This window comes from Pan troglodytes, chromosome 13 (genome assembly GCF_028858775.2).
Source record: "Pan troglodytes isolate AG18354 chromosome 13, NHGRI_mPanTro3-v2.0_pri, whole genome shotgun sequence".
Taxonomy (NCBI): Eukaryota; Metazoa; Chordata; class Mammalia; order Primates; family Hominidae; genus Pan; species Pan troglodytes.
Window position 1 is genome coordinate 120,490,731 of NC_072411.2, and position 23,188 is coordinate 120,513,918.

A 23,188-nucleotide genomic window follows, 5' to 3' on the forward strand; every position below is an offset into this window, starting at 1 on the left:
GAAAGAAGAAATATTTAGAGGATTTGGAATCCAGATTAGTTTACTGGAAAAAGAAAAGCTTCAGAAAGAAGACCTAGTGCTTTTATAAAGCTTATGAAGAATTGTTTTGTAAAAGATAGTGGCTGACACTTCTTTACCAGATAAAGAGTGAAAGAAAACAAATGGCTGTTAAAGCAGCCCTGCCTCTTTTTTTTTTTTTTTTTTTGAGGTGGAGTCTCACTCTGTTGCCCCAGGCTGGACTGCAGTGGCGCCATCTCAGCTCACTGCAACCTCCAACTCAACAGTGTTGAGTTCAAACAGTTCATCTTTAATTAAAAAGTTCAACAGTTGTTCAAACAGTTCATCTGCCTCAGCCTCCTGAGTAGCTGGGATTACAGGCATGCACCGCTACACCTGGCTAATTTTTTGTATTTTTCATAGAGATGGCGTTTCACCACGTTGGCCAGGCTGCTCTCAAACTTCTGACCTCAGGTGATCTGCCTGCCTCGACCTCCCACAGTGCTAAGATGGCAGGTGTGAGCCACCGTGCCCAGCCTTTTCTTTTTTTTTTTTCTTTTTTTTTTTTGACAAGGTCTTGTTCTGTCACCTAGGCTGGAGTGCAGTGGCGCAATCACAGCCACTGCACCCCTCAACCTCCCAGGCTCAAGCAGTCCTCTCACCTCAGCCTCCTGAGTGTCTGGGACTACAGGCACGTGCCACCACACCTGGCTTATTTTTTGTTTGTTTGTTCTTTAGAGAGAGGAGGTTTCACTATGTTGCCCAGGCTAGTTTCAAACTCCTGGGCTCAAGCAGTCCTCCTTCCTGGGCCTCCCAAAGTGCTGGGATTATAGATGTGAGCCACCATGTCCAGCTGCATCGCTGCTTTGGATCAGCTATAACTACCTGAAAAGAAGTGTTAAAATATTTGAATAGACTTTTTTTAAATTGTGTAATCATTCTCCCCTAGACAGTCTTCACTAGGTGCAAGCCTGCACAGTGGCACACACCTGTAGTGCCAACTGTGTGTTGGGACTTCACACAGTTGGCTTGAGGGGTTCAAGTGGGGAGAGTTGCTGGAGCCCAGGAGTTCAAGTCCAGCCTGGACGACATAGTGAGATTCCACCTCAAAAAAAGGAAAAGATCTAAATGCAATAATAATAATCCTGGAAAGAAAGAGTTAAGCTAGATTTCTTAAATCTCCTTTCCATTCTGTGCTTTTCTTACAATGGAGCTCCAGAACACATTGCTATTCTTGTAGCTACCACAAGGGTCAAAGAACCAACCCCACCCACTCAAGTGGGTGGAGTAAGTAACATTCATAGTGTTGGAGCAGAGTGCACAGTAAATGGCTCCCTGGGTTGGTTAAACAGTGACCAACCCATGATAACCACAGGAAGGTTATTACTTTGTCACAGGCCATTTTTAAAGGTGGAATGCCTCTGCTGCTAGAGTGGGAAGGTAATGGTGATGAGTGATAGGTTGCCTCCACCCATCTCCTGGTGTCATATTGGGAGAGGGGGTGCAAACTGAAAAGTGAATCATGGTTAAAAGTGCAAGTGAAGTGACAAGGAAGTGTTGGCTGGTTTTACCAAGGGGAGGGAGCAAAGCAGTTGAACATGATATAAATTTGGCTCTCAGTACCTCTTAGATCTCAGAATATTAACTTAGTAAGCTTGAAATTAAACTAAATCTTAGGGACTTAGGGATTTAAACTAAATCCCCACCACATCTGATTTCCCCTTCCTCGAAATACCAATAGTACGTGCAACACAGACTTGTAGCTCAGAGGTCGCATGCTGTTTCAAATTCTTGGGATATGCATGTTACTTTTTTTAAAGAAGTGGTGTATCAGACACCTGAAGGTCAAGTCTCTCTGTGCCACCAACAAACTCTCGTGACCTTGAGCCCCTCCTCTCAATTCCTCTTCGGTAAAAGAGATACCTCACAGTGTCTGTGCGATCACCAAATAGGAACTACATGTGGCATTATTTATCTTTTGCCCTTGTGTAAGAAAATGTAGTCTTGCCGGTTGAAAATTTCTTCCAGCTATAGGAAAATGGTTAAATAAATATGTGGAATATTAGGAAATTATTGTTCAGCCAGGCGTGGGGGCTCATTCCTGTAATCCCAGCACTTTTGGAGGCCAAGGCAGGAGCATCGCTTGAGGTCAAGAGTTCAAGCCCAGCCTGGGCAACGTAGTGAGACCCTGTCTTTGTATATAAATAAATAAGTAGGCCAGGCGCGGTGGCTCACGCCTGTAATCCCAGCACTTTGGGAGGCCAAGACAGGTGGATTGCTTGAGGTCAGGAGTTCGAGCCCAGCCTGGGCAACATGGTGAAACCCCATCTCTACTAAAAAATATAAAAATTAGCTTGGGGTGGTGGTGGACACCTGTAATCCCAGCTACTAGGAAGGCTGAGGCAGGAGAATTGCTTGAACCCAGGAGGTGGAGGTTGCAATGAGCCGAGATCACGCCACTGCACTCCAGCCTGGGTGACAGAGTGAGACTCCATCTCAAAAAAAATGAATTAATTAAATTAAAATAAAATGTTTGTTTCTTAAGCCATGTCATTCTGGAAGCAGTTTCCACCAGGTGAAGCAGTCACGGTGACAGAGAAAAAAATAGGGAGTCTCAGTCTGTTTTTTGTTGCTATAACAGAATACCACAGACTGAATACTTTATGAAGAAAATATGTTTATTTGACTCACGTTCTGGGGACTGCGAAGTCCAAGAGCGTGGCACCAGCATCTGGCAAGGGCCTTCGTGCCCTTTCCCGTCATCCTGTAGCAAAAGGCAGAAGGGCAAGAGAGGGCCAGACTCTTTTTTTTTTTTTTTTTTTTTTTGAGACGGAGTCTTGCTCTGTCACCCAGGCTAGAGTGCACCCAGGCTGGAGTGCAGTGGCGCGATCTCACCTCACTGCAAGCTCTGCCTCCCGGGTTCACGCCATTCTCCCGCCTCAGCCTCCCGAGTAGCTGGTACTACAGGCGCCCGCCACCATGCCCAGCTAATTTTTTTGTTTTTGTATTTTTAGTAAACATGGGGTTTCACTGTGTTAGCCAGGATGGTCTCAATCTCCTGACCTCGTGATCACCCCGCCTCGGCCTCCCAAAGTGCTGGGATTACAGGCATGAGCCACCATACCTAGCCCAGACTCACTTTTTTAACAGCCCCTCTTGTGGATAACAAACCAACTTCCCCTATAACAACATGAATCCATTCATGAGGGCAGAGCCCTCATGGCCTAATCACCTATTACCGTCACAGTGGCAGTTAAATTTCAACATGTGGCCAGGCATGGTGGCTCACTCCTATAATCCCAGTACTTTGGGAGGCCAAGGTAGAAGGATCACTTGAGCCTAGAAGTTCAAGGCTGCAGTGAGCTATTGTATCAATGCACTGTAGCCTGGACTACAGAGTAAGACCCTGCTTCCAAAACAATAATAATAATCGTAAGTTTTGGCTGGGTGTGGAAAAATTAGCCAGGCATGATGGTGCATGCCTGTAGTCCTAGCTACTCAGGAGGCTGAGGCAGGAGAATCGCTTGAACCCAGGAGATGGAGGCTGCAGTGAGCTGAGATTGCACCACTGCATTCCAGCCTGGACAACAGAGTAAGACTCCGTCTCAAAAAAAAAAAATCATAATTTTTAACATGAGTTTTCGAAAGGACATTCAAACCATAGCAGAAGGTATAAAAGGGGTTCTTGGTTTTTTGGGTTTTTTTGTTGTTGTTTTCATTTAATTCAAAAACCTGGAAAGTAGCCAGCAGTAGGTTCTGGTTTGGGGGGAAAGACATGTAGAGTATACAACCTTCTGGACACCAGTATTAATAGCTAGCTAAGATTTCATTATTGACTGTCCTTTGCCTTAAGAGCTGGCTATGCACTGAGTAATTTTAAAGCATACAAGATCAGCAGACAAACAGATCAGTTCCCTAGAGTCCTGGTTTTTTCTCTTTATTCACCTGGGTTAGTGGCTCAGCCTGTACTTAGGTTGATAACTAACAATCTGTTCTCTCACTTGGAATTTGGCATCCTTTTGCTCTCTTGAAAACAAAACATGATTAAGTACAATGTAGGATCTGGAGGAGAACAGAGAACATACTAAGGGTGTAGTCAAGTCCTAAAAAAGGATGAGCTTTGATTAAAGATTCTTGGCCAGGCATAGTGGCTCATGCCTATAATCCCAGCACTTTGGGAGGATGAGGCGGGTGGATCATCCGAGGTCAGGAGTTCAAGATCAGCCTGACCAACATGGAGAAACCCCATCTCAACTAAAAATACAAAAAAAAATTAGCCGGGCATGGTGGCGCATGCCTGTAATCCCAGCTACTTGGGAGGCTCAGGCAGGAAAATCACTTGAACCCGGGAGGCGGAGGTTGTGGTGAGCCGAGATCGCGCCATTGCACTCTGTCCCAGGCATAAAAAGATACTCATCTCAGTTTTGTGACTTGTTTGGTGACTAAATCCACTTCCCCTCTGTCTCTACTTTCCCATCCACCAAATGAAAGTTAGGAAGAATGCCAACTTAGGAAGAGCTTGGCAAGTGCAGTACTTTAAAAATAATGAAATTATCATGGCCTTTGGATTAACGTATTTGGTTTTGTTTTGTTTTTATTTTCTAGTTATTAAAGAGGGTGTACGGGAGTTTCTTGGTAAATCCAGAATCAGGTATGTAGTCATGTGAGCAACTATGGAATGACATGGGAAGAGAGGTGTCCTTTTTATATTACGCTTTTTTTACCCAAAGGATTTCGTTTAAATATTACAAATATTTCTGCATGAGCCCATTCCTAATTTCAACTCCCTCCATAAAAATAGCTTTTAAGGGGCTTTGCTTTGTCCAGTATGGAACACAGTAGGGGTACAAAATTGATGTATGACATTTTTAACATTTATTTGATGGGGCCACATGACTCTTACTTAATCTTTCAGCCAGAGGGCCACATTTGTTTGTTCATGGTGATTAAAATGGCTTTGAAAAGAATGAGCAAACATTGATTCCCACCCTCAGCCCTTAGTAATTCTGCATACTACATATTTGGAGAAAGAAGAGGAATATTCACCACACTATTCTTGTGATTTCAAGTAATAAAAATCAGACCCTTTCTTAATCCAGTCTTCTAATAGGTTGTCTCAACATTCATGGCCAGAGGAATTGAAAGGCACCGTGTCATCCTTGAATAGAACAGCTATGTTATACTGCTTTAAAAAGGAGGTTTAAAGTGGAAAAACTGAACAGCCTTTTTACCCTGTGATTCAGTGGCATGTCTCAAATTCTGAGGCATTTAGCAGGACCCCAAAGTGAGAACCAGGTAGTAAGACCATTGGAACATAATATTTTTTACTCAACTGTTACAACTTTGGTACCTTGATTAGAAAAGTCTTCTAAGAAGGAAGTTCTCTGTCACTCTTAACAGCAGTTACTTGTGCTAGCTTATTTCATCACCTCACCTATTTTTTCAGACAGTCTCATTCTGTTGCCCAGGCTGGAATGCAGTGGCACAGTCATAGCTCACTGCAGCCTCCTCCAAATCTTGGGCTCAAGCAATCCTCCCGCTTTAGCCTCTCCAGTAGCTGGGAACTACAGGCACATGCCACCATACCCAATTAATTTTTTTAATATTTTGTAGAAACAGAGTCTCACTGTCTGCTGCCCAGACTGCCAAAACAGAGTAAGGAGGTCTCAAACTCCTAGCCTTGAGCAATCTACCCACCTCAGCCTCCGCCTCCCAGAGAAGAGAGTTGGGATCACAGGCATGAGCCACCATACCCAGCACCTTTTTTTTTTTTTTTTTAATCTCCAAATTGGCGGGATGAATGTGTCACAGAAATAAAAGCCAAGATAACACTGTAGGCTTTTGGCGAAATCAAGGTATTAAAAGAAAGAAACAAACAGATCTAGAACAGAAAAATCATGTCCAAAGTCTTGGGCATGCTTGTCACAGCCAACATCCTGACATGGAAAGTTTATGTTTCTGTCCCTGGGCCTCCTTCTACCTCCCACTAAATCATAGACATTGCCAGATTGCAGACCCTGTCTTCATAGAAGTGTGAAATGTAAAAGTGTGTGAAAGTAGTGTCTCAACCAGGTGCAGTGGCTCACACCTGTAATCCCAGCACTTTGGGGAGGCCAAGGTGAGTGAATTGCTTGAGCTCAGAAGTTCAGGACCAGCCTGGGCAACATAATGAGACACCTGTCTCTATAAAAAATACAGAAATTAGCCAGGCATGGTGGCAGCCACCTGTAATACCAGGTACTCGGGTGGCTGAAGCACGAGAATCGCTTGAACCCAGGAGGCAGAGGTTGCAGTGAGCTGAGATTGCGCCACTGCCCTCCAGCCTAGGCAACAGAGCAAGATTCAGTCTCAAGAGAAAAAAAAAAAAGACCGTAGAGTCTCTCCTCCTCTTTTTTAATGGGTTTATCTAGGCACGTTTGGAAAACTCACCAAGTTATACTAGATTTTTACTTCTCTTCATCCTCAGTATATTCTGTTCATCATGTTAGAAGCCTTACTTAAAGACAGACTTTACCTTAGCTATAGTTTTATTTGCTCTTATTTGGCTTCCTAAAACTAGCAAACCTCAGCTCTAAATCTTTTCTTTTTTAATCTAACCTTGTAATCTGTGTGCTTATTTGGTTTTCAAGTACCCAAAATGGAATGATGATTGATATTATTTAATACTGGAGTGCCAAAAATGTGCTAAGCATTATCTAGAGCAAAGATTTAGCCCATCCTCCCGAAGAGCCCATGCTCAACAAAAAATACAGACCTCAGCCGGGCGCGGTGGCTCATGCCTGTAATCCCAGCACTATCGGAGGCCAGGGCGGGCGGATCACCTGCATTCAGGAGTTCAAGACCAGCATGACCAACATGGAGAAACCCCGTCTCTACTAAAAGTACAAAATTAGCCAGGCCTGGTGGCGCATGCCTGTAATCCCAGCTGCTTAGGAGGCTGAGGCAGGAGAATCGCTTGAACCTGGGAGGCCGATGTTGTGGTGAGCCGAGATCATGCCATTGCACTCCAGCCTGGGCAATAAGAGTAAAACTCCATCTCAAAAAAAAAAAAAAAAAAATACAGATCTCAGGAATGCTTTTGGGAAAAAATGAAATAGTAATGAGGTTTCAGATACTTAGAAGTGTGAAAGCCATACAGTTCTGGTGAAGTTATTCCCGTCAGTTGCCTAGAATATAAAATGATCCTCAGTGATGTAGAAATATTCTTGCAAAAACATCTCTAGGCCATTTGACACTTATTAATCATTTGATTCTATAATCAAGTGTTCCAGCTGGCTTCTGGGAATTCATAGTGGACATGCTGTAAAAAGGCAGGTCATCCAATGGTTTCAGTCCATGTTCTGCACCCGTATTGATGACCTGTCATGTTCCACACACTTTAAGTATTGTACATTCTTTTAATGCTCACAACAGTCTCCCCTATCTCCGCACCCCCTGCCCCACTCCTTTTTCTTTTTTTTTTTTTTTTTTTTTTTGAGACAGAATTTCACTCTTGTTGCTCAGGCTGGAGTGCCGTGGCGTGATCTCAGCTCATTACAACCTCCACCTCCCGGGTTCAAGCAATTCTCCTGCCTCAGCCTCCGGAGTACCTGGGACCACAGGCGTGTACCACCACACCCAGCTAATTTTGTATTTTTAGTAGAGACGGGGTTTTTCCATATTGGCCAGGCAGGTCTCGAACTCCTGACCTCAGGTGATCCGCCCACCTTGGCCTCCCAAAGTGCTGGGAATACAGGCTTGAGCCACTGTGCCCAGACCACCCTACCCGCCCCCCACCACCAATTTTTTTTTTTTTTAACAGATAAGGAAATTAACAGGTCAGGCAATTTTTTTTTGTTTTTTGTTTTGTTTTGGAGCTGGAGTCTTGCTCTGTTGTGCAGTGGTGCAATATCAGCTCGCTGTAACCTCCACCTCCTGGGTTCAAGCAATTCTCCTGCCTCAGCCTCCCAAGTAGCTAGGATTACAGGTGCCCGCCACCATGCCTGGCTAATTTTTGTGTTTTTAGTAGAGACAGGGTTTTGCCATGTTGGCCAGACTGCTCTCAAACTCCTGACCTCAGGTGATCTGCCCACCTTGGCCTCCCAAAATGCTGGGATTACAGGTGTGAGCCACCACACCCAGCAGTTTTTTTAAGGTCACAAAATGACAAGACTAGGATTTGGACCCAGTTCTGTTCGACTCAAAATAGAGTGCCCTACACTTATGTGTCATGCTGCATTTGGCAAGTCACGTCACTTCTTTGAATCTCCTTTTCCCTCTGTAAAACAGTAACCTTATCTAGCCTGCAGACTTCAAAGCGTGGTTATGGAGATCAAATGAAGTAAAATGTTTTAAAAATTGTACAATATATACCAATAAAAGCTATTGGGGAGGTATATGTATGAACAGGTAGTTGGTTTTTCTACCCTGCCACCTCATAAAGAGTTTGCAGTGGCACGTAGAAGGGTTTATCTTATTATCACAAAGCTACCCATTTGCTGGCCATATTGATACTTGGCACATTAAACTATCAGAGAAATATATGTGGCTCCTTTACAACTGTGTCTAGAAGGGTACATTTCCAATCAGAGTTCCCAGGTTCTGACTTTCTCCCATTACATATTTGTAATTAGTCATCTTTGATACTGATTCAAATTTTTGATTAACATTAATTATATATATTTACAAGAATCTTATAAAAATTAAGATTTTATTTCACCTCATTTTGCCCTGTGAGGTAGATGGAAATAGACTATATTCTACCCAGGTTAAAAGTACAGATAATGAGACAAAGTAAAATGTCAATAGAACCTGAAAAAAATTTTTTTTAGTTGCCTCTAGTCTCTGTTTACTTGGTATAGATAGTATGCTGCTTTTTTTTTTTTTTTTTTTTAATGTAACTGCTGGGTTGTTTTTTGTTTCTTGTTTTTTCTTTCCCTCCAGGATACAATGTCTCTTTGCTATATGACCTTGAAAATCTTCCGGCATCCAAGGATTCCATTGTGCATCAAGCTGGCATGTTGAAGCGAAATTGTTTTGCCTCTGTCTTTGAAAAATACTTCCAATTCCAAGAAGAGGGCAAGGAAGGAGAGAACAGGGCAGTTATCCATTATAGGGATGATGAGACCATGTGAGTATAGAATTTGGTCCTGAAGCCTGGATATGGCTGCTACACCACCATGGCACTTACTGAAAGAAATATGGCTTGGTCAAACTTTCAGCTGTATTGCGTGAAAATGTTTTTCTCATAAAATGTCTTAAGCCAGGAAGTAGATGATAGGGCAGAAATCAGCCACTCCTCCTACTCTCCAGATACTGAGAGCTGACAGATGGTGGAAAGAGAATCCAGTGCTTTCCTTTAAGGCACCACTGTTCTGAGTCATGTTTAAGAGTATAGCCTGGATAGTCAGCAGGCAGGGTGACCATAGGTCCATGTTATATTTACAAGTCAATAAAATCTACTTCTGATAATTTCCATCTGCTGCCTCTCTTAGGGCATTCATTTTGTGCACTGACTTTGTTGACCATAAATATCATCTCATTTGGCACACCTTTATATTATGATTTAAGAGATTTATGACTTTAGCCTTCTGATGTACTTGTAGATCAAGTTATTGACAAAACCCCATTCTGATTCTGTACTTATCCTCATGGATTTTGTTCCTCTCAGGTATGTTGAGTCTAAAAAGGACAGAGTCACAGTAGTCTTCAGCACAGTGTTTAAGGATGACGACGATGTGGTCATTGGAAAGGTGTTCATGCAGGTATGGAGCAGACATCTTGGGGGAAAACCATGCATGGCAACTTATACCTTTGCACCCAAACATACCATGAGCGTAGGAAAGAGATCTAGCAGCTCTACTGATGTTAGAATTTTTTTTTTTTTTTTTCGAGATGGAGTTTCTCTCTTGTTGCCCAGGCTGGAGTGCAATGGAGCGATCTCGGCTCACTGCAACCTCCGCCTCCCAGGTTCAAGCAATTCTCCTGCCTCAACCTCCCAAGTAGCTGGGATTGTAGGCATGCACCACCACACCCAGCTAATTTTGTATTTTTAGTAGAGACGGGGTTTCTCCATGTTGGTCAGGCTGGTCTCAAACTGCCGACCTCAGGTGATGCCCATCTCGGCTTCCCAAAGTGCTGGTATTACAGGCATGAGCCACCATGCCCAGCCTTGACGTTAGAATTTGTTGAAGATTTAATAGACAACTCCCACAAAACTCAGTGAATGTTTTTTGTTGTTGCTGCTGCTGTTGTTTTGAGGTGGAGTCTTGCTCTGTCGCCAGGCTGGAGTGTAGTGGCACGATCTCAGCTCACTGCAACCTCCGCTTCCTGGGTTCAAGCGATTCTCCTGCCTCAGCCTCCCAAGTAGCTGGGATTACAGGCGCGCGCCACCACGCCCAGCTAATTTTTGTACTTTCAGTAGAGATGGGGTTTCACCGTGTTGGCCAGGATGGTCTCAATCTCCTGACCTCATGATCAGCCCGCCTCAGCCTCCCAAAGTGCTGGGATTGCAGGCATGAGCCACCGCGCCCAGCCTGATATTTTTTTTCTCAGTGGTTCTAGTTTTGCAGGACAGAACTAAAGGGTGAGTTGAGAATTAAATATACTAACTATGAATGAATGTTATGTATCCTTCCTACTGTGGGGTCTTTGACCTAAAACTTTGTCAGGTTTCCTAACCCTAACCTCTTGTGTTTCCTCAGATTTCTAGTAAGGTGGCTGCTCTTGGTTTGGTCCTAAGGTCTTTTCAGAATGGACTGTATAGCCAATTATTTGGTAGTAGATAACGCATGAACAGGTAGAGTTGTTGAACTGACAGACTGAGCCTGAGTTTGGATGGGTCACCATAGAGTACTTCCCTCACAAGAAGCTCATCTTAAGAAGAGTCATGAGAGGCCAGGTGCGGTGGCTGACGCCTGTAATCCCAGCACTGTGGGAGGCCGAGGTGGGCGGATCATGAGGTCAAGACCATCCTGGCCAACATGGTGAAACCCCGTCTCTACTAAAAAAATACAAAAAATTAGCCGGGTGTGGTGGCAGGCACCTGTAATCCCAGCCACTTGGGAGGCTGAGGCAGGAGTATCTCTTAAACCTGGGAGGCAGAGGTTGCAGTGAGCCAAGATCGCACCATTGCACTCCAGCCTGGGCAAAAAGAGCGAAACTCCGACTCAAAAAAAAAAGAGAGTCCTGAGAGTTAGCAGGGCATTTTGTAATTGGATTTTTGGTGTAGTTGCATTCAGGTCATTGTGTACCAGTCTGCTGGCCAGTTAGTTGCTGGCTCTAGGATGGACATGAGAGTTCATTGGTCAAGTGACATTCAGGCTGGTTTCTTCTGAGATGGCTCAGCATTCAAAATCTAGTACAATGGTAAAATTTTTTGAAAACGTTACTACCTTCATTCTGTTCCTTGGCAGGGTGGTAAAGATTTTTAAATTCTGAAGCAGAATCTCTTTTGCCAAATAGAGTTGAAAGACAGCTGTGCTTAACAGTAAAGATACTTTGCATAGCCTTCTAAGTGGCTAGGAAAATCTTCAAAAGTGATATTCTCAATTGCTCCATCCCTAGTGGCTTTTGTATTTTGGCTAATTAATCAGAAACTAGTTTGGGAGTCACTATACAGAAAAATTGGAATATTGACACTTCAGCATTTGCTAGTGCTGAACTTGATGAAGGAATATATAAATATACATGTATCTCTTGGGTCCTAAAAGTAAGCCTCTAGAGAGGCATTTCATGTGTTTTTATGCAGAATTGACAGGGGAATTAAATGCAGTAGCTCAGAAATTGGGCTAAATCCAGAGTAACAAAACTAATTTTAAAAGCTCTGAGGTATATATTTAGATTTGGCTGGTTTTTTACCAATCTTATTCCATTTTATTCCAGGAAACAACTTATTTTTATACTTTAAACAGATCTTATCTTGGAGAGTGTACTGGAGATTTGTTCCTTAGGAGAATTTTGTGTATTCTTTTTTGGCATATGAATTTAAATGCCTCCTTCAGAGTACCTGTGGTAGGGCACTTACCTAAAAGGGAAAGACAAAGCCTCTTTTGCATTTTGGCACTAACAGGATCTCTGGATAGTAACTGGCCTGGTGCAGTGCTAGACTCAGGAAGTCATCTGCCCTGCCACCCTTTCCAAATTCAGAGGCTTAGGTAATTTGTTGGAAATGACAGTCAGAAACTGGACTTTTGCTGGATTTTCCCAAAAAATAAATAGAACTTTTTCCTAGGCCTGGAATTGTACATTTCTCGGAAAAAGAATGAGGGACACCTGGAACAGAAAGTTGTACCCTGAGAACACTGTTTGAAGTTCCTCATGGTCACTAGTCTACTTGTTGCCAGCCTTTGTGGCCTTTCCCTTCCAGCATGCACATCCAGCCTGATCAGAATTCAAGTCTTGCTTTTGTCATTTGGCAAGCAGGCTCTGAGGGATGCTTTCTGCCTCTCAGAAAAAGACAGGAAGTGTATTCCTCCACACTAGTGGTATGGGCATATCAGCTGAGTACTGGAGAATGTCTGATAGAAGCCATCATTTCAATGCTTATTCCATGAAAAGCAATAGGACCAGTAATTATGCTTTTGGAGATTAGCTTATGGTGAACTAGAATTCTTTTCATAGTCTAAGATTTTAAAGTCAAGTTAGTAACTAAATAACCAGGAAAAGTTAAGTCGAAACCACTGGTTTTTATATGTTCAGGGACAAAGACACAAGCACCTGCCTCTTAGGCAGTTGTAAAGATGTATTTTGAGGGCCCTTTCTGCCTGTTTGCATGTGTGGGTATGTCTGTAGGATATTTTCCTGAACTGGGAACACTGAGTCCAAGTCAGTAATTTTGGTGGATATTGCCAAACTCTTCTCCATCAGGGTAGTAGCATTTTATCGTCTACCAGTGATGGAGAGGAGTGCCTGTTTTCCCAGAGTATGTTGTAAACTTGTGGATTTCTCCTGATCTGATAGGTTAAAGGTGGTATCTGTGTCCGCTTATGATGACATAAAAAGATGTTCTGAGGTCAGAACATCTTTTCTTAATGTTATAGACCATTTGATTTTCTTATGAAGTGTCTCTTTATGTCCTTTACCCATTATTCTGTAGGGTCATTGAGCTTCTCAATTTCTTTACATACTAGGGAGAGTAGCCTTTCGTCTGTGATTAAGAGTTGAAATATTTTCTCCAGTTTGTCATTGGACCGTGTTTTGTGGGGTTTTTTCCACCATGTGGAAGTTTGTTTTTACATAATCAAATTAATCAATCTTGCCTTTTATGGCTTCTAGATTTTGAGTTATAGGTAGAAAGCCCTTCCCTACTCGAAGGTTATAAAGAAATTTACCTGTTATTTTCTGAGTATTTTTACAGTTACATATTTTATACATGAGTTTTTCTTATTTGTTGAGAGCTCCTCTTGTTATATGGTATGAAAGAATGATCTTTTTTTCCTAAATGGCTATCCAGTGGTCCCAGTGGCAGTTATTTCCTTTTTTACACCCCTGATTTAAGATGCCACTTTTATCATATGCTAAATGCCTTGTATATATTTGGATTTATTCCGAACTTCCTGTGATAAATAGTACTTTGGAAGAGAGAAATAATCTGATGCTCAAAAGACATCCTAGCCGGAAGGAGAGTAAAAAGGCAATATTGCTTGATTACGTATAACAAAGATGCCAATGAAGATGCAGGGCTGTTTGGGTGTGTTTGTTTGTTTAAGCTTTATTTAGGAGAGAGAACTGAGGAGAAGCAAAGACATCAGATAATCTAAAGAATAGTCCCAGTCAGGCACAGTGGCTCACGCCTGTAATCCCAGCACTTTGGGGGGCCTAGGCAGGTGGATCACTAGAGGCCAGTTTGAGACCAGCCTGGCCAAAGTACTTTGCAGTCTCTCCCGTTTGAATCTGAAGTGTAGTGGTAGCAGCTAGCACTTGTAATATTTCAGGTTTGGTGTAGTTTATTTTTAACCTCCTGCTGGTCTGGAGGGCTACAAAGGTCACACCACATAGAACAAACCCTATAGCTTGAGTTGCCACTCATCTTACACCCACTTCTCTTCTTGTTGCTTTTGCTTTGTCTTGGCAGGAGTTCAAAGAAGGACGCAGAGCCAGCCACACAGCCCCACAGGTCCTCTTTAGCCACAGGGAACCTCCTCTGGAGCTGAAAGACACGGACGCCGCCGTGGGTGACAACATTGGCTACATTACCTTTGGTGAGCAGGGTGTACTTGCTGCTTTTGTGCCGCTTTAATGAATTCACACAGCAGAATACCTAAATCTGCACAGAACCTTGGTTAACATTTTAAGGTAGGCAAACGCAGGCATACCAACTTGTTCCTGTTGCCATTGCAGTGACTAAAGGAGGGATGTCACAGGGTATTAATTACAGAGCAGGCCATATGCTATTTTTGTACAGTAATCCTTTTTTTCCCCATTTTTCTTAAATCTTAAAAGTAAGACTGAATTCTGATATCAAGAGTTAAGGTCCCTTCAATAGTTCAGCTGGTAGAGCAGAGGACTATAGCTACTTCCTCAGTAGGATACGTCCTTAGGTCGCTGGTTCGATTCCAGCTTGAAGGAGACAAGTACAGTTTTGGCTGGGCACGGTGGTTCACGGCTGTAATCACAGCACTTTGGGAGGTTAAGGCAGGTGGATCACGAGGTCAGGAGATCAAGACCATCCTGGCCAACGTGGTGAAACTCTGTCTCTACTAAAATACAGAAAAAAATTAGCTGGGCATGGTGGCGCACGTCTGTAGTCCCAGGTACTCCGGAGGCTGAGGCAGGAGAATTGCTTGAACCCGGGAGGTGGAGGTTGTAATGAGCTGAGATCACGCCACTGGACTCCAGCCTGGGCAACAGAGCAAGACTCTTGTCTCCAAAAAAAAAAAAAAAAAGAGTTGAGGCTGGGTGCGGTGTCTCACGCCTGTAATCCTAGCACTGTGGGAGGCCAACATGGGCAGATCACCTGAGGTCAGGAGTTTGAGACCAGCCTGGCCAACATGGTGAAACACTCCGTCTCTACCAAAAAAATAACAAAAAAATTAGCTGGGCGTGGTGGTGTGCGCCTGTAATCCCAGCTACTCGGGAGGCTGAGGCACAAGAATCCCTTGAACCCAGGAGGCGGAGGTTGCAGTGAGCTGAGATCACACCATTGCACTCCAGCCTGGATGACAGAGTGAGACCTTGTCTCAAAAAGAAAAAAGAAAAGAGTTAAGGATAGGCGGGGCACAGTGGCTCATGCCTGTAATCCCAGCACTTTGGGAGTCCGAGGTTGGTGGGTCACTTGGGTCCAGGAGTTTGGGACCAGCCTGGATAACATGGTGCAGGCTCATCTCTACAAAAAGCAAGGGGCCAGGCACAGTGGCTTACACCTGTAATCCCAGCACTTTAAGAGGCCAAGGCGAGCAGATCACTTGAGGTCAGGAGTTCGAGACCAACCTGGCCAACATGGTGAAACCACACCTCTACTAAAAATACAAAAATTAGTTGGACATGGTGACATGTGCCTATAGTCCCAGCTACTCGGCCAGGCAAGGCATGGCAATTGCTTAAACCCAGAAGGTGGAGGTTGCAGCAAGCCGAGATCGTCCTGCTGCGCTCCAGCCTGGGAGACTGTCTCAAAAAAAAGATAACTAGGCATGGTGGTGCATGACTGTAGTCATAGCTGCTTGAGAGGCTGAGGTGAGAGGATCACTTGAACCCAGGAGGTCGAGGCTGCAGTGAGCTGTGATGACACCACTACACTCCAGCCTGGGTGGCAGAGTGAGACCCTATCTCACCAAAAAAAGGAGTTAAGAAGAGAACCACCTAAGCAGCTAGATGGGGGTTCTCTGTCATTTGGCAATTCTTGGTTTTTTGCTTACTAAGCCCAAGCTCCAGCCATGATCCACTTACTCCACTTTTTCGCAGAATAAATTCAGGTCTTCCTTCAGTTGCTCCAGCCTCATGCACTGGCTGATTATGATAGCTTACAGTTTGGAATTAACAGCTTGTTCACACTGCACCCAATGCCACTGGAATGTCTCCTTTGTGAAATGTAATTTAATTCACCTCAGTGGTAAAGGTGAACCTGTTTATTGGTGATGAATCTGTTGATTTACCAAATTTCATTAAATCTGAACTATACACTTTTTTCTTTTTTCTTTCTCTCTGTCACCCAGGCTGGAGTGCAGTGGTGTGATCTCGGCTCACTGCAACCTCTGCTTCCCAGGCTCAAACAATTCTCGTGCCTCAGCTTCCCAAGTAGCTGGGACCACAGGCGTGTGCCACCACACCCGGCTAATTTTTGTATTTTTAGTAGAAACAGGGTTTCCGGCTGGGCACGGTGGCTCACGCCTGTAATCCCAGCACTTTGGGAGGCCAAGGCAAGCGGATCACGATGTCAGGAGATCGAGACCATCCTGGCTAACACAGTGAAACCCCATCTCTACAAAAAATACAAAAACTTAGCTGGGCGTGGTGGTGGGTGCCTGTAGTCCCAGCTACTCTGAAGGCTGAGGCAGGAGAATGGCGTGAACCTGGGAGGCGGAGCTTGCAATAGGCCAAGATCACGCCACTGCACTCCAGCCTGGGCGACAGAACAAGACTCTGTCTCAAAAAAAAGAAAAAAAAAAAAAAAAGAAACAGGGTTTCCATGTTGGCCAGGCTGATCTCAACTCCTGGCCTCAAGCGATCCACTCACTTCAGCCTCCCAAAGTGCTGGGATTACAGGCGTGTGCCACTGCGCCCAGCCAGCTATACCATTTTTTTCAAGTTTTTGTCTTTGAAGCTGGGATGCATCTTACAATTCATGGCATGTCACACTTTAATTGGCAGCATGTTTCTCTTGTGGTACATAAAATTATGGCAGACTTAAAGTCATAAGCACCTTAGATTCTTTGAAGTATAGTTGTCTTCTATTGTGGTGTTCATTTACTTTCAGGCCAGGGCACATTGACACAGAAATTCCACACTTCCTTAGGAGGCATTCCTTTTCATTTCAACAAAAACTTCAGACAACTGACGGGGTTTTGCAGATAATGAGTAGAGGAGGTGCAGCAGGTAAAAACGATTCCAGAAAACCAGGGCAAGAGGGGCATGCAGGCCTGCTGTAGTGCAAAGGACTTTGTGATGAGCACACAGGTCTTTTTTTGAGATGGAGTCTTGCTCTGTCACTCAGACTGGAGTGCAGTGGCACCATCTTGGCTCACTGCAACCTCCACCTCCCGGGTTTAAGCGATTCTCCTGCCTCAGCCTCCTAAGTAGCTGAGATTACAGGCACACGCCATCACATATGGCTAATTTTTATATTTTTAGTAGAGATGGGGTTTCACCATGTTGGCCAGGCTGGTCTCAAAACTCCTGATCTCAGATGATCAGCCTGCGTCAGCCTCCCAAAGTGCTGGGATTACAGCCGTGAGCCACTGCGCCCAGCCTCACACAGGTCTTTAGGTGGCTGGTGTCACAGGGTGGACTTCAGTCAGGCCCAGTCAGAGCAGCTCCTCCTGCCTGGCCTATCATGAGGGTTCAGGTCCTTACACCTTATTGTCTGTTTTCACAGTGAGAATATGGGAAATTCTCTGGCATCTGTTTTCTGGGAAGGTTTACTCTATTTCAGCACCAAGGACCTAAGACAGGCAGCTGCATTTCCTAATCCTGATTCCTTAAGGTAAACTGTTACAGCCAGTTAGTGTGATCCTGGAGTGTGTCCGTCAAGCTGCAGGGGCAAGAGCTAGTACCTGTGTGGCAGACCGGAAATAGATTTCAAAATGCACAGCTGTAGAATGAAGGCCTAGGGTCAAGCCCTGTTTTTCATCATGGGCTCCTCCATTCACACTCGTTGACACTTTTCCTGGCCATGCTGTTTAACTTCCATGTCAAGAAAAAACCCTGACAAAGCCTGGTAATACTGACACAAGTGGAGTGTACTTAAGCAGAGAGGGAGTGATGTTCACTAGGCTGTTGTTCTTCCCCACCCTTTGGCATTTGTGTTGTGTCCTGACGCCTTGTTTGTGTCTTCCGCCTTCAGTGCTGTTCCCTCGTCACACCAATGCCAGTGCTCGAGACAACACCATCAACCTGATCCACACGTTCCGGGACTACCTGCACTACCACATCAAGTGCTCTAAGGTGAGGGGGGTGCCAGCTTCTCAGCCTCTATGCTCTGGGTCTTTTCCTCCACCAGAACTCCTGACAAAAAGTCATTCCATTAGTCTAGGCTGTGGATATTGACTCTTAGGTAGATAATTCTAGAGGCTTCAAGAAACCATGGTCTTTCTTCATCAAGCCACTGTCCCCCATCCCTCCCCATAGCAGAGATGAATATTTGTTTCCAGAATTGCTCACCTTCCTGCTTCCCTGCAGGGCCTGGGTCAGTCCCAGGGTGTATGTTCCCAACCGCCCTTGATGACCTCTCTGATGAAAGACAGCAAAGCTGTCTTTCTAGACCATGACTGTGCTTTAGTACCTGTTATGTTTGTTCCCAGGCCTATATTCACACACGTATGCGGGCGAAAACGTCTGACTTCCTCAAGGTGCTGAACCGCGCACGCCCAGATGCCGAGAAAAAAGAAATGAAAACAATCACGTAAGTTAGGCAGCACCCCAGCGACCACCTTCCTCTCCTGAGTCACCGAGAAGGAAGCAGTGGGCGCTGGTGGCCTGGTCCTCCATGTATCTGGGCACTGGCTACATGTGAGGTCAGCAGGGCTAAGTAGATAAACCAAAGGTGGGATTCCATGTTCTCACTGCCATATAGGCCAGGATGGGTTTCCTTGTTTCCGTATCTTTGTGAGCTATGAGAATGGCAGCTAGGAAGTAAACAAAGTTTACCAAGAGACTGTTCTTTTTGGGCCTGAGTTATGAGGTCAGTCTTGTGCTTCTGGTGGTCTTTCTGGAGAGATGGAGTAAGTTGCTTAGGGACCTTTAATTGGGTAAATAGGCCTGAAACCACCCCACTAAGTGTTCTTTTTCCTGGTCCACTCTCAGCAGGAAGTTTGCATGCAGAGGAAGGTTCTCTTTATCAGGGATAGAATTGAGGAGAGCCCTGACGGGCGCTGTGGCTCACGCCTGTAATCCCAGCACTTTGGGAGGCTGAGACGGGTGGATCACAGGGTCAGGAGTTCAGGACCAGCCTGGCCAAGATGGTGAAACCCCATCTTTACTAAAAATACAAAAAAAATTAGCCGGTTGTGGTGGCAGGTGCCTGTAGTCCCAGCTACTCGGGAGGCTGAGGCAGAGAATTGCTTGAGCCCAGGAGGCAGAGGTCGCAGTGAGCCAAGATTGTGCCACTGCACTCCAGCCTGAGCGACAGAGTAAGACTTAGTCTCAAAAAAAAAAAAATTTTTGAGGAGAGCCCTAAATAGGGGTGTGGCTCTGCATGCAGGAAAGGCGAGCATGGCCTAGAGCCTAGAGAGTTCCATCTTTGTGAAAGGTGCCAGACCTTGGTTCTTCTGATGAAATTCAGGCAGTCCTGTCCTTAAGATAAGGTAATAGTGTTCATTTGCTGGCTTTTTTTTGTTTGTTTGTTTTTTGGTGGGGGTGTTGGGGGAGACAGAGTCTCACTCTGTCGCCCAGGCTGGAGTGCAGTGGCGCGATCTCAGCTCACTGCAGCCTCCGCCTCCCAACTAGCTGGGACTGCAGGTGCACGCCACCACGCCCGGCTAATTTTTTGTATTTTAGTAGAGATGGGGTTTCACCATGTTGCCCAGGCTGGTCTAGAACTCGTGAGCTCAGGCAATCCACCCACCTCGGCCTCCCATCTGCTGTCTTTTGTACCAGTTGAACTAAAAGTCTTGAGGTCATAAGCCTCCCTCACAGCCAGTGTATTTGCCAGCACCCCAGTACTGTTGTTGTTTTGTTTTGTTGTTTTGTTTTTGTTTTTTGTTTTTTGATACGGAGTTTCGCTCTTGAAGCACAGGCTGGAGTGCAGAGGCACAATCTTAGTTCCCTACGACCTCTGCCTCCTGGGTTCAAGCAATTCTTTTGCCTCAGCCTCCCAAGTAGCTGGGACTACAGGCGTGCGCCACTAAGCCCCACTAATTTATTTGTATTTTTAATAGAGACAGGGTTTCACCATTTTGGCCAGGCTGGTCTTGAACTGCTGACCTCGTGATCCACCTACCTCAGCTTCCCAAAGTGTTGGGATTAAGGAGTGAGCCACCGCGCCCAGCCCAGTACTCTGTGATCCCCAGCCAGGCTCAAGCAATCCTCCCATCTCAGCCCCCCAAGTAGCTGGGACCACAGGCATGCACCATCACAGCTGGCTGATTTTTGTATTTTTGTAGAGACGGGATTTCACCATGTTGTCCAGGTTGGTCTCGAACTCCTGGACTCAAGTGATCCTCCCACCTCAGCCTCCCAAAGTGTTGGGATAACAGACATGAGCCACCACACCTGGCCCAGCACTCAGTACTCTTGAGGCAAAGTTTTAATGGGTGTGGTACGCCTAGGGCTTTACACTCTCTCTCTTGCATTTGAGGGCTCTTCTACCAAGTTAGTTTCTGCTGCCATTTGAAAGGATGAGAAAGAGATCAAGGACTTGAGCAGTAGGTGAGGGTTTTCAGACATTGTCAAAAAGCAGTTTAAGGCCAGGTGCGGTGGCTCACGCTTGTAATCCCAGCACTTTGGGAGGCCGAGGCGGGCGGATCACCTGAGGTCAGGAGTTGGAGACCTCCAGCCTGACCAACATGGAGAAACCCCATCTCTACTAAAAATACAAAATTAGCTAGGCATGGTAGTGCATGCCTGTAATCCCAGCTACTCTGGAGGCTGAGGCAGGAGAATCACTTGAACCTGGGAGGCAGAGGTTGCGGTGAGCTAAGATCGCACCATTGCACTCCAGCCTGAGCAACAAGAGCGAAACTCCATCTCAAAAAAAAAAAAGCACTTTTTAAGTCACCCCGACTTCTTTAGGCAAAGGCCTGTCTCTGTAGCAGCTCAGAGAGGAGTGTCCAAATGCCATGCAATGAAATGGCAGCATCGTTTCTTTTCTGCAGCTTCTTGGGCAGATCTTTAAATGGGCAAAGTGACCAACAAGGTGGGTGGGCAGGTGAGAGGATGTGCTTGCTGCCTCTCCAGAACCTGGTCTCCATCCTGGTGTCTACATTTTCCCCTTTCCCTGCTTGCTCTACACAGGAGTACTTTTCTCACCAGGTACTTGTTTGGTGACCTGGAGTGTGAGGCAGTGAATTTCATGCTGCTTTCAGGGCCCAGTAGACAGGCAGTTCAGTAGAGGCCAAGAGGTAAACTGGCAGCCAGGTACAGTGAGAGGGAAGCCTGACCTGGCAGCCTGTGATAACCGGACTGGAAGACTGGGCATCATAATAGTCTCATGGCTGCCAGCATCACCTTTGGCACTGGTAGCTGCTTGTGCATCCAGGAGGAAGGCCTGTCAGGCAGCTGCTGCCCGATTCCACAGCCAGCAGGCAGTCTTGGGAGTCCCTGCCCAGTGAGTGCAGTTGTATAGCGGGCAGGGATAGCTCCCTGTCCTGGTGAGAGACCCAGGAAGGGATGAATCCTTGAAATGAACAGACTGTTCATAAGCCTCCTCTCTGGGACTTAGAAAGAGCAACTTTGCCTTCTTCTGTGCTGCAGCTTCTCTTTGGCAGAGTTGGGCCCCAGAAAGGAGAAGCAGGAGACAAACAGCTGCATCCACCCTGAAAACCAGATTATGTTACTAATGGTGGGTAGGAGTTAAGTGACTCAGCTGTGGGCAGAAGCCAGGAACCCTTGATGGGCCGCCCAGAATTGAACACTCAGGAGCTTTTCATTTGGAGAGAAGGATAATAAGGTGTAGCTTCATTTTGGAATAAGCGATACATCCAAGGCAGGGAAAATCTAGAGCCCATGTTTTTGCCCTGATTTCCCATAGTTCTCAGCTCTAGCTTCCAGGCTGCTTTCCCAGATACTGTTAGGTACCAGTTAGAGGCTCTGTCCTTGAGAACCGCCTAGCCCATCTGGAGAAATACTGGGTGGAACAGGACACCACAATTCAGGAGCCTCGAACCAGGCAGGTGTTGTATAAGCCAGAGGAGGAGTCACCACGTGATAGCAGAAATACCTTTAGCCTTGGAAGTTCTGAGGATTGCTCTGAACCAGCCACCTGCCTTCATGGTGAGAGATAAAGGAGCTGCTATCTGGGAGCCCTGAGAGGTATACACTGTGTAGGAGGAGCTGACAAATGAGGTAGTACTAAGAAGACGGTTGAGCCTTGTCGGAAATTCAGGTACGTCTAGGCCATCCAGAAATTGTGAACAAGTGATTCTTCTATCTAACTTGGTACGTTGAATGTCCTTGTGGGCTTAACACTGATATTCCGGGGCATCCAAAGTATCCAATAGGAAGGAAGAGCTGGTGAAACCATTCTGTGAAAGCCAGATTTTAGCCGATGTCCTGTGGTTGCAGTGCCTCTGCTTAAGGAATCTAGCCCTTTCCACCTCTCGTTTGGTGTTTCTTTGGGATCCCATCTAGTCTAGGAGTGTGGGGTGGGAGGAAAGGGCAGCCAGAAACTGACCTTCGCACTTATCTCTCCTTTTGAAGGGGGAAGACGTTTTCATCCCGCTAATCTTGGGAATAAGAGGAGGAAGCGGCTGGCAACTGAAGGCTGGAACACTTGCTACTGGATAATCGTAGCTTTTAATGTTGCACCTCTTCAGGTTCTTAAGGGATTCTCCGTTTTGGTTCCATTTTGTACACGTTTGGAAAATAATCTGCAGAAACGAGCTGTGCTTGCAAAGACTTCATAGTTCCCAAGAATTAAAAAAAAAAAAAAAAGAATTCCACTTGATCAACTTAATTCCTTTTCTTTATCTTCCCTCCCTCACTTCCCTTTTCTCCCACCCTCTTTTCCAAGCTGTTTCGCTTTGCAATATATTACTGGTAATGAGTTGCAGGATAATGCAGTCTTAACTTGTTTTCTCCTAAGTATTTGAGTTCAAAACTCCTGTATCTAAAGAAATACGGTTGGGGTCATTAATAAAGAAAATCTTTCTATCTTACATGAGAATTTGCTGGGTTTCTGGACTGCGAGTCCAAAGTGAGAAGAGAAGGAAGGAAGAAGGATAGACCTATACTACCCTTGAACCTGCAAACCTAAGCTGGGAAGCCCTAGTTTCAGGAGCCCATCAGGTTTAGATCCTCACCTTCCCTAGAGGAGAGAATGGCTGGCCAGTGAGCTATATTTAAACTTTTTTTTTTCCCCCTGAGAGACAGGGTCATTACCTCCTGGGCTCAGGTGATCCTC

The 23,188-nt window shown here is 45.2% G+C and overlaps 1 protein-coding gene and 1 non-coding gene across 2 annotated transcripts in view; both read left to right on the top strand.

Moving 5' to 3' along the window:
* Positions 1-22,943, top strand: part of ARPC2 (actin related protein 2/3 complex subunit 2) — a 35,677-nt gene extending 12,734 nt beyond the window's left edge. Inside the window, exons 5-11 of the mRNA XM_001155298.6 lie at positions 4,603-4,648; positions 8,920-9,106; positions 9,647-9,740; positions 14,051-14,177; positions 17,975-18,075; positions 18,432-18,532; positions 22,486-22,943. Coding sequence (XP_001155298.1) covers positions 4,603-4,648; positions 8,920-9,106; positions 9,647-9,740; positions 14,051-14,177; positions 17,975-18,075; positions 18,432-18,532; positions 22,486-22,510 — 681 coding nt within the window. The 3' untranslated portion in view covers positions 22,511-22,943. The remainder of the gene's footprint in view (positions 1-4,602; positions 4,649-8,919; positions 9,107-9,646; positions 9,741-14,050; positions 14,178-17,974; positions 18,076-18,431; positions 18,533-22,485) is intronic.
* Positions 14,452-14,544, top strand: TRNAY-AUA (transfer RNA tyrosine (anticodon AUA)). The gene is made up of 2 exons: positions 14,452-14,488; positions 14,509-14,544. It is a non-coding gene; the product is annotated as a tRNA-Tyr (tRNA).
* Positions 22,944-23,188: the final 245 nt, after the last annotated feature.